The 14,420-nt window shown below is 34.3% G+C and overlaps 1 protein-coding gene across 1 annotated transcript in view; it reads right to left on the bottom strand.

Annotated features, from left to right (window-relative positions):
• xpo4 (exportin 4) overlaps nt 1-13,273 on the bottom strand; it is a 41,751-nt gene extending 28,478 nt beyond the window's left edge. The window contains exons 1-6 of the mRNA XM_051119558.1: nt 13,147-13,273; nt 7,905-8,010; nt 6,038-6,179; nt 5,740-5,878; nt 4,434-4,550; nt 2,876-3,028 (exon numbers count right to left, since the gene is read on the bottom strand). Coding sequence (XP_050975515.1) covers nt 2,876-3,028; nt 4,434-4,550; nt 5,740-5,878; nt 6,038-6,179; nt 7,905-8,010; nt 13,147-13,212 — 723 coding nt within the window. The 5' untranslated portion in view covers nt 13,213-13,273. The remainder of the gene's footprint in view (nt 1-2,875; nt 3,029-4,433; nt 4,551-5,739; nt 5,879-6,037; nt 6,180-7,904; nt 8,011-13,146) is intronic.
• Nucleotides 13,274-14,420: the final 1,147 nt, after the last annotated feature.

Below are 14,420 nucleotides of genomic sequence, written 5' to 3'. Positions count from 1 at the left end.
TTAGTATAGGGAACAATTCTCATTATTAACCAGTTACCATATTCTACATCCCCAATCCTACCCAATACCTAAACTTAATTACCTTACTATTAATAAGCAGAAAAATAGGAGTTTATTGATGCAAAAGCCCTAGTTAATAGTTTGTTAATAGCGAGAACTTGACCTTAAAATAAAGTGTGACCGACTTTTTTTTAATGAAACTTTCTATAAAATGTATAAAATGCAGTAAGATGTGAAGATGCCGTAATTTCACAAAAATCTTAAACAGTGCAAATGTTTCCAACTTAATATGATAGTAACATAATAATAATAATAATTTATAATTTAAAGTTTTTTTAAATGAATAATATTTAACATTATTACTGGTTAATGCATTGATCAAATAAATGTATAAATGCAGCCTTGGTGCATTTATTTATTTATTTAAATGCAGCATAATACACTTAAAAAAAATAATCCAAATATATAATAATATATTTAATACATAAATATATAATAATATTTATTTACATTTGTATATATAAAACAAATGTAAATGTAAATAAATAAATAAATTATTATAAATAAATAAATTATAATTATTATTTTACATTTTTAATGTTGTATAATTTGTATTCATTTTTATTTGTTAGTTTTAGGTCAGTTAGTTTTAGTTATTTTAGTACTAATAATTAATGAAAATGAGAACAGTTTTTTTTTTTATTGTTTTATCATATTTTTATTGTTATTTGTGTATTTTTTGTCATTTTTACTTATTCAAAATAACCCAAATGCAGTTTAATTAAGATTAATTATGTATATACATGTATATATGTGTGTATATATGTGTGTATATATACATATATATACACATACATATACACACACACACATATATATATATATATATATATATATATATATATATATATATATATATATATATATATATATATAAAAAAAATCACACACACACACACGTTCTTCTTATTCATGCAACTTATTAAATAGCCAGTGTTAAAAACGAACACCAATGAACTCACTCTGTCCTCTTTGTGTCCTTAACAAATGTGTTCTTGGTATCAAAGAACCCCTCCAGCACCCAGTGGGCAATTATTATGACTTGAAACTATGCAAACACATCAATGCACAAATGGCCGGCCCACATTCCAGGCCAGCAATCAATGAGCTGTGTGTTTAAAGGCACACTTATTGAGCACGATAAGGGCTTGGCACAGGCTTCCTTTGTAAGTGATATGTGACCCTGGTTGGCACAGACGCCAGCTCAGATCTCTTTAAAGAGACAGAGAGACACAAAGTCAGCCTGAGTGGGATTAACGCCTCACAGAGCTAAAACACACACAGACGCACACACACCATCAATCACAGCTCATGATTTGGGACTAACACTAGCACATGCAAATAGTAAAAATAATGACACATGAAAAGGCTCAAGCAAAACTACGAAGACACAAGCTCCTTAAAACCTTTACAAAATGTATTAAAATCAATTAAAGGAGAAGTCCACTTCCAAAACAAAGCTTCACATATAATGAACTCACCCTCTTGTCATCAGAGATGTTCATGTCTTTCTTTCTTCAGTCGTAAAGAAATTATGTTTTTTGAGGAAAACATTTCAGCATTTTTCTCCATGTAATAGACTGGTATGGTGCCTCGAAAGGCAGTTTAAATGCGGCTTCAAGCAGTCCCAAATGTGGTTGTAAATGATCCCAGCCGAGAAAGAAGGGTCTTATCTAACAAAACGATCGGTTATTTTCATTCAAAAAATTCAATTTAAATACTTTTTAATCTCAAATGCTCGTCTTGTCTTTCTCTGCCTGAACTCTGTGTATTCTGGCTCAAGACAGTTAGGGTATGTCGAAAAACTCCAATCGTATTTTCCCCCTTAACTTCAAAAATCATTTTAAAATCATCCTACATCGCTGCAGAAGTATCGATCCAGTCTTTGCAAAGTGAACATGCAAACATGCATCAAACACCCTTAACAAAAAAGGTTAAACAGCGATATAGGGCGATTTTAAAGTTGAGGGAGAACATGAGATGGGAGTTTTTCGACATACCTAACTGTCATGACCCAGAAAAAAACAGTCCAGGCAGAGTAAGACAAGACGAGCGTTTGGCATTAAAAAGTATATAAATTGTATTATTTTAATGAAAATAACCGATCATACACTAGATAAGACCCTTCTTCCTCAGCTGGGATTGTTTGCCGCATTTAAACTGCATTTTGGAAGTTCAAAATCAGGGCACCATATCAGTCCATTATATGGAGAAAAATGCTGAAATGTTTTCCTCAAAAAACAATTTCTTTATGACTGAAGAAAGAAAGACATGAACATCTTGGATGACAAGGGGGTGAGTACATTACATATGAATCTTTGTTTTGAAAGTGGACTTCTCCTTTAAACTGTGAGACAATTTTTTTACTTCATCTAGATCCAAATCAATCATGAACACAAATACTGGAGAGGTTCAAATTTTGTAGCTTTAAGGAGGTGAAAGCATGCCTTGAAAAAGTTACCCGCAAGGTCAAGGTTTTTTGTTTTGTTTTGTTTTTTTAAATGAGCAACAAGAAACATGCCTGGATCACGTTCTGTGTTCACGATTATTTTGCACGAAATGAAGGTTAAGAATGATTATCACATTATAGCTTGTCGATCATTAATCCAAAAATAAGTCAGTTAATTTTCTTTCTTAACCCTTGTGCCTCTAAAACACTTGTGGCTGCGGTCCAGGTCTAGTGCTCCCTAGTGTTAACCGGAAATCCAGCCTGCATCACTTCTCTCAACTTTCCTCTAAATTTACAAGTAAAGAAAACATGGCTACAAACATACACAAAAATTTAAAGTCACTAAAATCTTTATGAAAGGATATGATTGGGTGGAAGAAAGTTCCAGCTGAGCACTTGATTGGCCAGTGCAAGGTAGCGCTGGAAAACACAGGACATCTGAGCGTTGAGGTTCTCTCTTCGACTGAACTCCTGCAGGACCTCCATTGTGAGCATGAAGATCTGCCTGAGATCATCCTCCTGCAACACACACACAAACACACTCTTCATAAAATGTTGAATTGAATTTGAGAATATTTTAGTAAAAATGTCAATAGGTTTGTTTCAATTATTACATAGTTCCACATATATGCAATGTGATAACAACATGTTTCAGATCATGGGTGTTATAATTTTTAACAACTAAAACTAAGCCATTAAAAAAAGTATATATACATATATAAATATATATAAGATTAGTTCACTCCAGAATAAATATTTTCTGATAATTTTCTCATCCCCATGTCATCCAAGATGTTCAGGCCAAAGCAACATTTCTCATTTTTATTTAATTTTTAGTATGAAAATGACTGAACTGAGACTAACAAACAAAAATTAAAGGATTAGTTCACTTCCCGAATAAAAAAATTACCGATAATTTACTCACCCCTGTGTCATCCAAGATGTCTGTCTTTCTTCATTTGAACAGAAATTTTGAGAAGAGGAAAGAATGTTGAAAAGGTTTTTGAGGAAAATATTCTAGGATTTTTCTCCATATAGTGGACTTCAATGGTGTCCAGCGGGTTGAAGGTCCAAATTGCAGTTTCAATGCAGCTAGCAAAACAATTAGTAATTTTCTCAAAAAAAAAAAAAAAAAAACAAAAAAAAAAACAAAAAAAAAAACAAAACAAATGAAAATACTTTTTAACCACAAATGCTTGTCTTGCACTAGATCAACTTCACGTATTACGTAATCACACACACGTGATTACCAACCCAGTGTTTACAAAGCGAATGTGCAAAGAAAGTCAAATGCTCCTTACAAAAAAAAAGGTAAAACAACGATGTCGGATGATTTTGACCCTACTAGTTTTTCACCCTACTCTACTATTTTGAAGCGAGGTAGACAGATGAAGAACTAATTGTGCAAGACGTGCATCTGTGGTTAAGAAGTATAAAACTTTTTTTTTTTCCCTGTTTTTTTTTTTTTTCCCTGTTTTTTTTTTTTTTTTTTTTTTTAAATAATCATTTCACTAGATAAGACCCTTATTGCTCAGCTGGGATCATGTAGAGCCCTTTGAAGCTACACTGAAACTCCAATTTGGACCGTTAAACCATTGGCCACTATTGAAGACTACTATATGGAGAAAAATCCTGGACTGTTTTCCTCAAAAACCTGAATGTCTATTCAACTGAAGAAAGACATGAACATCTTGGATGATTTTTTTTTCATTCAAAATATTCTATATTAATATTTCAAAATATTAACAAAAGCGATAACAAATTGCCAATTATTTGATATTATTGAAACATTCACATTGCATATGAATATTTCCAAACGTTTTTGGCTATTACAGGTTAACATACAAATACAAACACCCAGCACAGGGAGAATACACCTGTTAACAAAAGACACACTGAGAATGGTTGGGACGAAAGGACAGACCTGAAAGATGCGTTTGCAGCTTCCGTGGAACTCCATACTGAGGCCGATGTTACTGGTCTTACTGGAGCTGGAGAACTCACTCAACAAAGCTGTCAGGATGGAGCAGGCCAGTGTTTGCTAGCAGGACAGACACAGGCATGCACAGTGATAAACAATACTTTCCATCTAGACAAGGCAAAATGGATTAAATATATCAAGAAACATATCCAACACACTTATTCAGAAATTGCCCATTTTACTTCAGTACTGGTACAAAACATATCAAATAAGGACAGACGTTTTTTTAAAGGCTTAATTTTTGCTGTATTTGACCACAGATTAAATCTTAAACCTCGAATCAAACAAATTCAAAACCTAAAACTGGAGCGCCCTCTCCAGGACACAGTGTGTACTCTTTTTTTATTTTTATTTTTTTCTCCATAGGGGTCTGTTAAATGATTAGTTCACTCCAGAATAAAAATTTCCTGATAATTTTTATAATTTAATCCCCATGTCATCCAAGATGTTCAGGTCTGTCTTTTTTTCAGTCAAAAAGAAATTAAGGTTGCTGCAGAAAAAAAAATCCAGGATTCTTCTCTATATAGTGGATGAACGCGTTGAAGGTCCTTTTAAGGTTAAGATTTATATACCTTTTAACCACAAATGTTCATCTTGCTTGACTTAACGCATTACACAGTTGAAAGTTGAAAAGGTCACGCGTGATGTAGGCGGATGTAGCGACCCAGTGTTTACAAAGCGAATGTGCAAAGCAACTCAAATACCCTTTACAAAAAAAAAAAGAAAAAAAAAGGTAAAACAACGATGTGTGACAATTTTGAAGTTGGAGGAGAAATTAGTTTTTTGTCCTACTCTACCTTTCTGAACCAAAATACACAGATGACAAACTAACCGTGCCTGACCTTTCCAATGTGATTATGTAATGCGTTGTGCATGCACATTGCAGAGCCAGTGCATGATGAGCATTTGTGGTTAAAAATTATATACACTTTTTTTTTTTTTTTTTTTTCCCTCCCAGAAAATGACTGCTCGTTTCACTAGATAAGACCATTATGTCTTGGCTGGGATTGTGTAGAGCCCTTTGAAGCTGCATTTAAACTGCAATTTGGACCTTCAACCCGCTGATCCACTATATGGAGAAAAATCCTGAAATGTTTTCCTCAAAAACCTTTTGAGGAAAGAAAGACATGAACATCTTGGATGACATGAGGGTGAGTAAATTATCAGGCAATTGTAATTCAGGAGTGAACTAATGTTTTAACAATTCTCTTTAGGAACAGTTTCGATCCATGTGATACACAAGTCTTACCACTGTGGGATTTCCGCTGCTGATGAGCTGGCTGACCTCATGGAAGATGCTCTTACAGTTGATGGATTTGTCGAGAGAGCCTCTCTTCACTATTACTGCTACTGCTAACAGTATCTGCTCTCGAACGTACTTCTGCAGACTGCAGGGAACACAGAGAAATTTACACAATTTGAAGATGAGGTAAGAGATGTACATTTTTACATTTTTCAAGCTAAATACGGACCAAAACGGAAATGCCTTCACAAGTCATCCAGAGGTACAAACACATCACATGCTTTAAGTTCATTCACATACTTACTTGGGTCTCTGTAAGACATAGGTGAGGAGGAATGTTCTGAGGGACTCGATGCTGTTCTTTTCCAAAAGGATCCACTCTCTAACCACAGCCTCCATGATGGCTGTGGCTGCCTGGAACAACACATAGTCCACTTTACTAGTCTCTGTGGAAAGAGAAAGACAACATTAATTTATTATTATTCTTTACTCATTTATTACACACATTAGTTTAATTCACACTAGAGTTTTGTGAGTTTGGCTATTAAAAAGGCATTCAAACTAAACCAAAGAACAAACCGGTGTGATGCCTTTTTTTTAAAAAAACCAAACTATTTAATTTAGTTGTTTTAATGGCATATCAGCATCAATAGCCGCTTTTCCACTATCGGGCCGAACCGTTCTCTTCGCTTAACCGTTCCGTTCCGTGCCGATCCAGGCCAGTCAGCACGGATACGGTTTCATTTTCCACTATGGTGCTGATAACGGAACTCTTTGGAATGTAAATACAAATCCGTTAGTCGTTGCCTTGGTAACGCAACTGTAATATAAACAGAGATATGGACAATGATCAGATATTTCTGTTTTTGGGACTTCGTTAAATAACAAAAAAAAAAGGACACAACTATAAACAACGCAAAAAATAAAATAAACAGAAGGCGACGACAGGTATAACGTTACCAACAAATGCTGAGGGGATATGCATGCCAACGGAGACGGACACAGAAGGTAAAACCTTTCTAAAAACGAACACATTTATTGACAGTATTAATGTATGAGCTATGAACGCAGTGTAACAGCTGTTTACTTGGCTGTTTGATCATACAGCGCGCTTTCGCTTAGCACACACATTCTATTAGCACGGTTTGGCACGGTTGCCGAATTCCGGGCCGAGAACGGTTTGTAATCGTGCCGTGCTGTACCAGGCCCAGGTGGAAACACAACTGGAACCGGACCTGACCATTCTAAGAACCGTTCGGCATGATAGTGGAAAAGCGGCTAATGTCTATATCAACATTAATACTATCATCACACAAACAAACAAGCAACAACGACAGTACCAATAAAAATCATACAGAATCTTTCATTTTAATCAGTAATAAAAATTCTAAAATTCTTCCAGGAGAGACCTCCTAAAAATGTCTTTTAATATATTTTCTTAGTAAAAACGTTGTCTAATATAATTTAAAATAGGACATCAGGCCAAAGTGAAATTAATTTTCCGAAAGAATGGTAACACTTCAGGAATGCTGTGATTGTTTTAAAGCATGAAACATGAAAAAACAATCAAATGTAAAAAGTGCTATATAAATAAACATGACATCACTTGAATGGAGTGCCAAATTGCAGATCTGGCGCAAACATAAACTCTTAAAAATTAAGGTCTATCCACAGCGATGCCATTGAAGAACCATTTTTAGTTCCACAAAGAACCATTCAGTCAAAGGTTTGTTAAAGAATCTCTTTCTTACATTTTTATAATCTGAAGAACCTTCTTTCACCACAAAGAACCTTTTGTGAAACGAAAAGGTTCTTCAGATGTTAAAGGTTCTTTATGGAACCATTTAGAAAGAAAAGGTTCTTCTATGGCATGGTGAAGCACCTTTATTTTTAAGAGTGTATGCTGTGATAAGATGCTTTCTTAATGACTGTTTTCTGAATATTGATGAATTATTCATTTTTAATTGATAAAGTAACCTTAAGCACACATAAACATTTGAAACATACAGTCTGTGCTTTCTGAGAAAGACTGGCGAGTCACTAGTAACATGTGAGGTGTTTAAATATGATGAAGAAGAAATTATGGAAAGAACCAAGACCAAGCAAAAGGCTCAGCATAGTAGAGTCAGTACTAGTTGAAGTGTCTAAGAGATCCGAGTGCTGAGACTCACCGAGGATGTGTTTGCAGACGGCAAAGGGGGATTTGGATTTCCTGAAGGAGAGGAATATGTGCTCTGCATGCTGCCTCTGTTCTGTGCTTACCATGGACGGCGGTGCCTGTGAACACATTCATGGGAGAGGTTAAACAATCGGGTCTTTGAACGTTGCACTGGTCAACACTGAATATCCCATACGCAGACCAAAACAAGCAATCCAAACATGAGATTGTATTTATTTAAACCAGTCTTTATTGCCATTATTATATACATTTCCGTTCAAAAACTTCTTGTGCTCCTATGCTCATTAAGGCTGCATGTATTTGATTAAAAATACAATAAAAGCAGTAATATTGTGAAATATTATTTCAATATAAAATAAATAATTTCTGTGTTGGCAAAAGCCATTACTCCAGTCTTCAGACATCATTCTAATATGCTGATTTGGTGTTCAAGAAACATTTCTAAAACTGTACAAGAGCTTACAAAAGTTATGACAAATCAAGCAGCTTGTTCCCAGTTATGACCAACAAAGCAATTTCTGATGTACGTGTTACAACACACAGGTGAACGCATGAGCACACCCAGGCCTGGGTGTCTGCCCACTGAACGCATCGCACACTTGAGTCATAACACTGAACATCACATTCCATTCCTAATTACTGCACAGCAGTCATCCAACTCACAGTAACCACACTTGAGAGAAAAGGATATAATTTCACACACACACACACACCCCGAGATCACTGACGTGTTTAACTAGGCATATTAAACGGAATAGAAACATTTTTCATGCATAGATCAACTCTTTGCAACAGGACAATAGTCAATCTGTACAATTACCGCAAACCTCTTGCAACAAGTTCTACAAGAAGGCATTGGAAGAATGTGGTTCTAACACACAAACATCAAATGCCACTTACTGGTTGAAGAATATCAGCCTAGACTACAAGAACAACTAAATTACACCCAGTCAACTTTTCTGAATCCTTCTTCACTTACTCCAGTCTCAATCCTGTCTGATGCTATGCAAACCTCAACAAGAACACTCTTAAAAATGAAGGTTCTTCACTGGCATCAATGCTTCTATAAAGAATCTTTAACATTTCTATTCCACCAAAGGTTCTTTTAAAAAATTCTTAAGATTTTTGAAAGGTTCTTCACACTAAAAAAGGTCCCTGTTTTATGAAACTGTTCTTTGTTCTTTGGATGATCAAAAATTATTTTTCTATGGTACTGTTACAAAAACAACCTTTTGGAGCCTTTATTTCTAAAAGTGAATAAGAATATAGTGCAGTGGTCTACAAATGTGATACTGAGTCCAGCAAACTACTGTTTCATCACAAACGTCTGAGGAAAAAAAATAAAATAAAATATGTATTAAACAGAAAAACAGATCTACTAAGCTAAAGGTAAGAAGCTAAAGTTATTCTAATGGCTTTTCAATGTTTCGTTAGTTTATTAATTTTTTTAACACCATTTTAGCATCGAGGCTATTTACAAGGCAAACACAAGGTCAGCATTATAATCCATAAAATTTTAAATTAATATATAAAGCATTTTAACTTGACATAAAACAATATCTAAAATAAATACATTAAAAAATATTACACTTAATCATGTGTCTGGATAAAAGCATTTTCTGGCATTATTACAGTCCAAATTACTGTCAAACAGGATATGATTAACAGTCAAAGGAGCTTGACATGTCACATGACATACATAAAGGAGGAGCTTCACCTATCTGCAGAAACCCACGTGTCTTGCGTAGTCTTGAGTGACCCAGTAGACACTCAGTGTAGACAGGTCACGTCTTGATTTGAACTTATGGAAGACATTTCATTTTATACTGGGATTTATTTCATATATTTTAGTATTTTTACATTCATCCCTGTCCTTCTTGGCTTTTCAGTTGTAAGCATTAGAAAAGCTAGAAATACTACAAATTAATATGGTACAGCATCAGCGTCATTTTAGTATTATTTATTATATTACTAGTTTTTATTAATATTTTGAGTTAACTTTTATTTTTGTATGTTCAGTTGTTATTTTAATTTCATTTTAGTTATTTATTTCCAGTTGGTAAATTTAGTGCTTCGACTTAAACTTATTTCAGCTGGCTTATTTATTACTAATATTTATTACATTTAATAGTTATTTCAAATAACAATAATAGTCTACAAAAATAACCCTGTACTATACTCATGTTATTATTGATCAGGCTTAAAATGCTACACTCAGTTTCATTCAACATGCAACAAGAGGTCAATTTTTTAAAACCCCTGACTTGGTGGTAAACTTTAATGTTACTATCCACTGTTCTTTTAAAGCTGTTCAACATGGGCAGCTCTCCTTATATTCTGAGCTTCATTCGATCCTTCTGGTCACCAGCCTATCTCCTCCCTGTGGATACTGATTGCTTAGCTCTTGATCATAGTTTTAGCACCAAGACCAGGCTGAATCCATAATTCCATGTATGTCCAAGATTCACAGAGAGCAGTACGTTGATATGAGATATTAACTGCATATTACCCAATTGTACAAGACATTAAGGCTGTAACAAACTAATCTGCTAATTTCATTTAGTTTATCAGTATGACATTCACTTTTACAGAGCTGACGCAAAAGTCACGGTCAGATATGCCTGCGGCAATGCTGTGACCGACTGGTACAAACACAATGGGTATGTTTGTTTTTCAGATAACATTCTCTCCTGCATTTAATTTAGGGCTTTAACACATTCAGCTAGAAACAAATACTGAAGGTACTTTTTTAAAGGTGGACAAAAGACACCAGCACAGTCCTCCCTAAAAGTGCTGACGGGCACATGTATGTTCATCCCCAAGCCTCTTTATATTATTTAACATCGCCCAGTGACATCAACACAATGTCAGTTAATTATATAATGATGTTTAGTAAGATAATGAAGAGCTACTGATGGAAGCCTTTGAGAAAGCGTAGCAAAATGACAAGGTCTTGGAGATAGAGAAATAACAAATATTTTTTTGATGTTTTGCAAATAACATGCTTATATGACTGTCACTATTAGCCATTTTGAATCTGGTCTGTTGACCATCTCAATAATACATCCTCACCTTTTAGCAGACTGAAATCAATTCATCCATCAACTGATTCTGTATCATGAAAAAGACTGTAGTGATACTAAACTGTAATGATAAGTCTACTAACTAGCATCCTTTAGTAATAAGTCTGCACAAGCACAACCGCAGTGGCATCAGTGGGTCTGATCACAACAACAAATCAATACCTGATGTCAACTGTTACAGTCTGACCTTTCTGCTTGCTGAAAAATAACCATGACAAAACAATGTCTTCTGACTTTATAACTACTTATCTACTCGTTGGTGGACTGGTCAGGCTTCAGGATAGATGACTGGAGAGAATTATCAAGAGAAAAAAAAAAACAAAACAAAAAAAAAAAACATACCAGGCCCTTCAAATTCTTTAGCGTCTTTTTAGATTGAATCTAATGGCAGCCAAATTGTTTACAATATTCTAAGTGATTTTATGAAAAAATATCAATACAATATATACATTTCATGGCAGTAAACCAAAATTATACACACCAAGATGCTTAAAATCTCAATCCAATCCAATACAGATGGCATTCATATATTATTTAAAACACGCAATCATTCCAGTTGTATCAAATGATCATTAATATACATTTACAAACTACCATTAAAAAGTCTGGGGTAAATTTTTTTTTTTTAAGAAATTAACATTTATTAAGCAAGGATGAATTTAACTGATCAAATGTGACAGTAACATTTCTATTTCTATTTAAATTTGATCACAAAAATGTTTTTATTAAATGTAGCACACAAAAATATTAAGCAGCACAGCTGGCTTCAACACCAAAATCAGCGTATTAGTAGATTTCTGAAAGATCACATGACACTGAAGACTGGATTATGACTACTTAAAATTTTGCAATAACAGGAATAATACATTTTATTATATTCAAACTGTAATAACAAATTGTAATAATATTTCATAATATTACTATGTTTACTGTATTCTTCATAATCAAATAAATGCAGCCTTGGTGTGCATAAAAGACTTCTTTCAAACATATCAACCTAGCGCAAACACGGCAGTGTAAAAATTTTATATAAAGACCTCCAGTATTAAAATTATTAATAAAACAGTATACAAATTATTTTTTAGGATGTCAACATTTTGAGATTATTGGCATTACACTCAATTAACACATGTGAAAGTTACTACTTGTGTCATTTTCAAAATTCACCCAGCTTTGTCGATTTATAATGCACGTCTTTTTTAATATCAACAATTTATGCCACACACTTGCTTTAAATTGGCCACCCTTTTCTATAAATATCAGTATCAGCTATTAAAATACCGCTAAAGTCAACTAAAACCAGCTGCAATATGACAAAATGTTTTCAAGATTAAAACACTGGACTTAAAAGCTTCACAGACTATTAGAAGCAAGCTAATTCACCAAATAAAACCAAGACAGACATTATCACTCTTTAGTTTGGAAGAACTATGAAAAGAGCCATGGGATTTTAACAATGCAGTAACTTTACACAACCACACACCACTCAAATCATATAATTCTGTCCGTATGATGCCCAGAAATGCTGTCTAGACAGGTAGGCAGGTTGAGAGACAATACTAGCGAATTGCACAGGCCATCACCTAACTGCACATGTCCTGCTCTCAACTTTCAGCTAGCCCACTATGTAGCTAGTCAACTCTCATAACGGCATAAAATGAAAGACTGGGTGTTATTATGAGATAAACAAGAAGCTAAAAGTTTCTCCTTTCTCGCTGGTCTCCTTACGTCTTGCTAAACATGTGCTTGAGCAAACATGCGGCTGAATCAACAGCGTGTGTAACTACAGCAGCTGATGGAGAAACTCCAGCAGACACACTTCAACTCATCCTGCGCGCTTTTACAAGGCTGGGGGATAAAACTAGGCCTCTGAGAGACAACACATGAACCCACAGCGATCGTTATAAACACTGACTGTGTCACAGGAGCGGTACTGTTAGGCGGAGGTGATGAAGATGGTGATGAAGGTGATGGTGGCTGCGCTGGGCTTTTGCGGGATGGAGTGAGTCGAGCACTGCGCCACGCACCGCTCCGCGTTTATCGAGACTTTCCCCGCTAAACCACGAGCCGAGAGACCCCCTCAGAGTGAACCCCCCACACAGAGCTAACAGCACACTGACAGAGATGTGAAAACGGCGGCGAAATGCTCACCATTAAAACTTTGGCAGCGCTTTCCAGCTGTGAAATCACTTCTGGTGCACCGACCGCCGCCATCATGGTCGTTCTTCAGTGACGCGCCATGCACTGCATTGTGGGATTAAGCAGCACCTCGGGCCAGTGAGTTCACAGGCACTTTTTGGTAGGCAGCCCTGATGGCCCCTTAAAGGATTTGTTATGACATGATATTACACTATTATGCTGGTCAGGTAAAATCTGTCTTTTTGTTTTTGAATGAATTCATATGTGTTTGTTGACATTTTAAGGAATTTGATGTAGATACACTTGAATTTTTAGACAGCACTGTCTCTGCTGGTGTTTATCTTAATAGTATTTAACTCAACAACCAATTTATTTCCAGGAATTTCAGTTAGGTTGTATTTTATTCCTTAAACAGCTCAATAAAACCATTACATGGTTCATAAAAAAAGATTTTGAGAAGTTGTTTGAAAAGTACAGTCAGCTCTACAAAGTCAGAATTGAATAAAATACATATACTATATTTTTACTAACTATTAGGTGGTTGGTATTGACAATGCATAATTTATTTGCCTTTGTACTCAATGTAACAATACCTTAAAATTTTACAATACCTTGCAGTTTTATTATTTAAAAAGGTGACCACAGACATACACTACCAGTCAAAAGTTTTTGAACAGTAAGATTTTTAATGTTTTTTAACAAAGTTATTTCTGCTCAGCCTGCATTTATTTGATCCAAAGAACAACAAAAACAGTAAAATTTTGAAATATTTTTACTATTTAAAATAACTAAAATAGCTTTCTAAAAATTAATATAGAAATTAATTAAAAGAAATTAATATTTTAATTTAGCAAGGATGCTTTAAATTGCTCAAAAGTCATGATAAAGACATGTATAAAGTTACAAAAGATTTCTATTTCAGATAAATGCTGTTCTTCTGAACTTTCTACTCATCAAAGAAACTTGAAAAAAATTCTACTAATAATAAAAATATTAAATGTTTTTTTGAGCAGCAAATCTGAATATTAGAATGATTTCTGAAGGATCATGTGACTGGAGTAATAATGCTAAAAATTCAGCTTGGAAATCACATTTTAAAATATATTAAAATAGAAAACAGTTATTTAAAATAGTAAAAATATTTCAAAATTTTAGTCAAATAAAAATTTGGATCAAATAAATATTAAAAAATATTAAAAATCTAACTGTTCAAAAACTTTACGTCATTGCTTTCGCTCAAGTAACTAATTATCACAGTCTTAAAAGTACATTAATAATAGTCCATT

The sequence above is a fragment of the Labeo rohita genome, chromosome 9 (genome assembly GCF_022985175.1).
Source record: "Labeo rohita strain BAU-BD-2019 chromosome 9, IGBB_LRoh.1.0, whole genome shotgun sequence".
In the NCBI taxonomy this organism is placed as follows: domain Eukaryota; kingdom Metazoa; phylum Chordata; class Actinopteri; order Cypriniformes; family Cyprinidae; genus Labeo; species Labeo rohita.
This window is presented reverse-complemented; position numbering and strand designations above follow the sequence as displayed.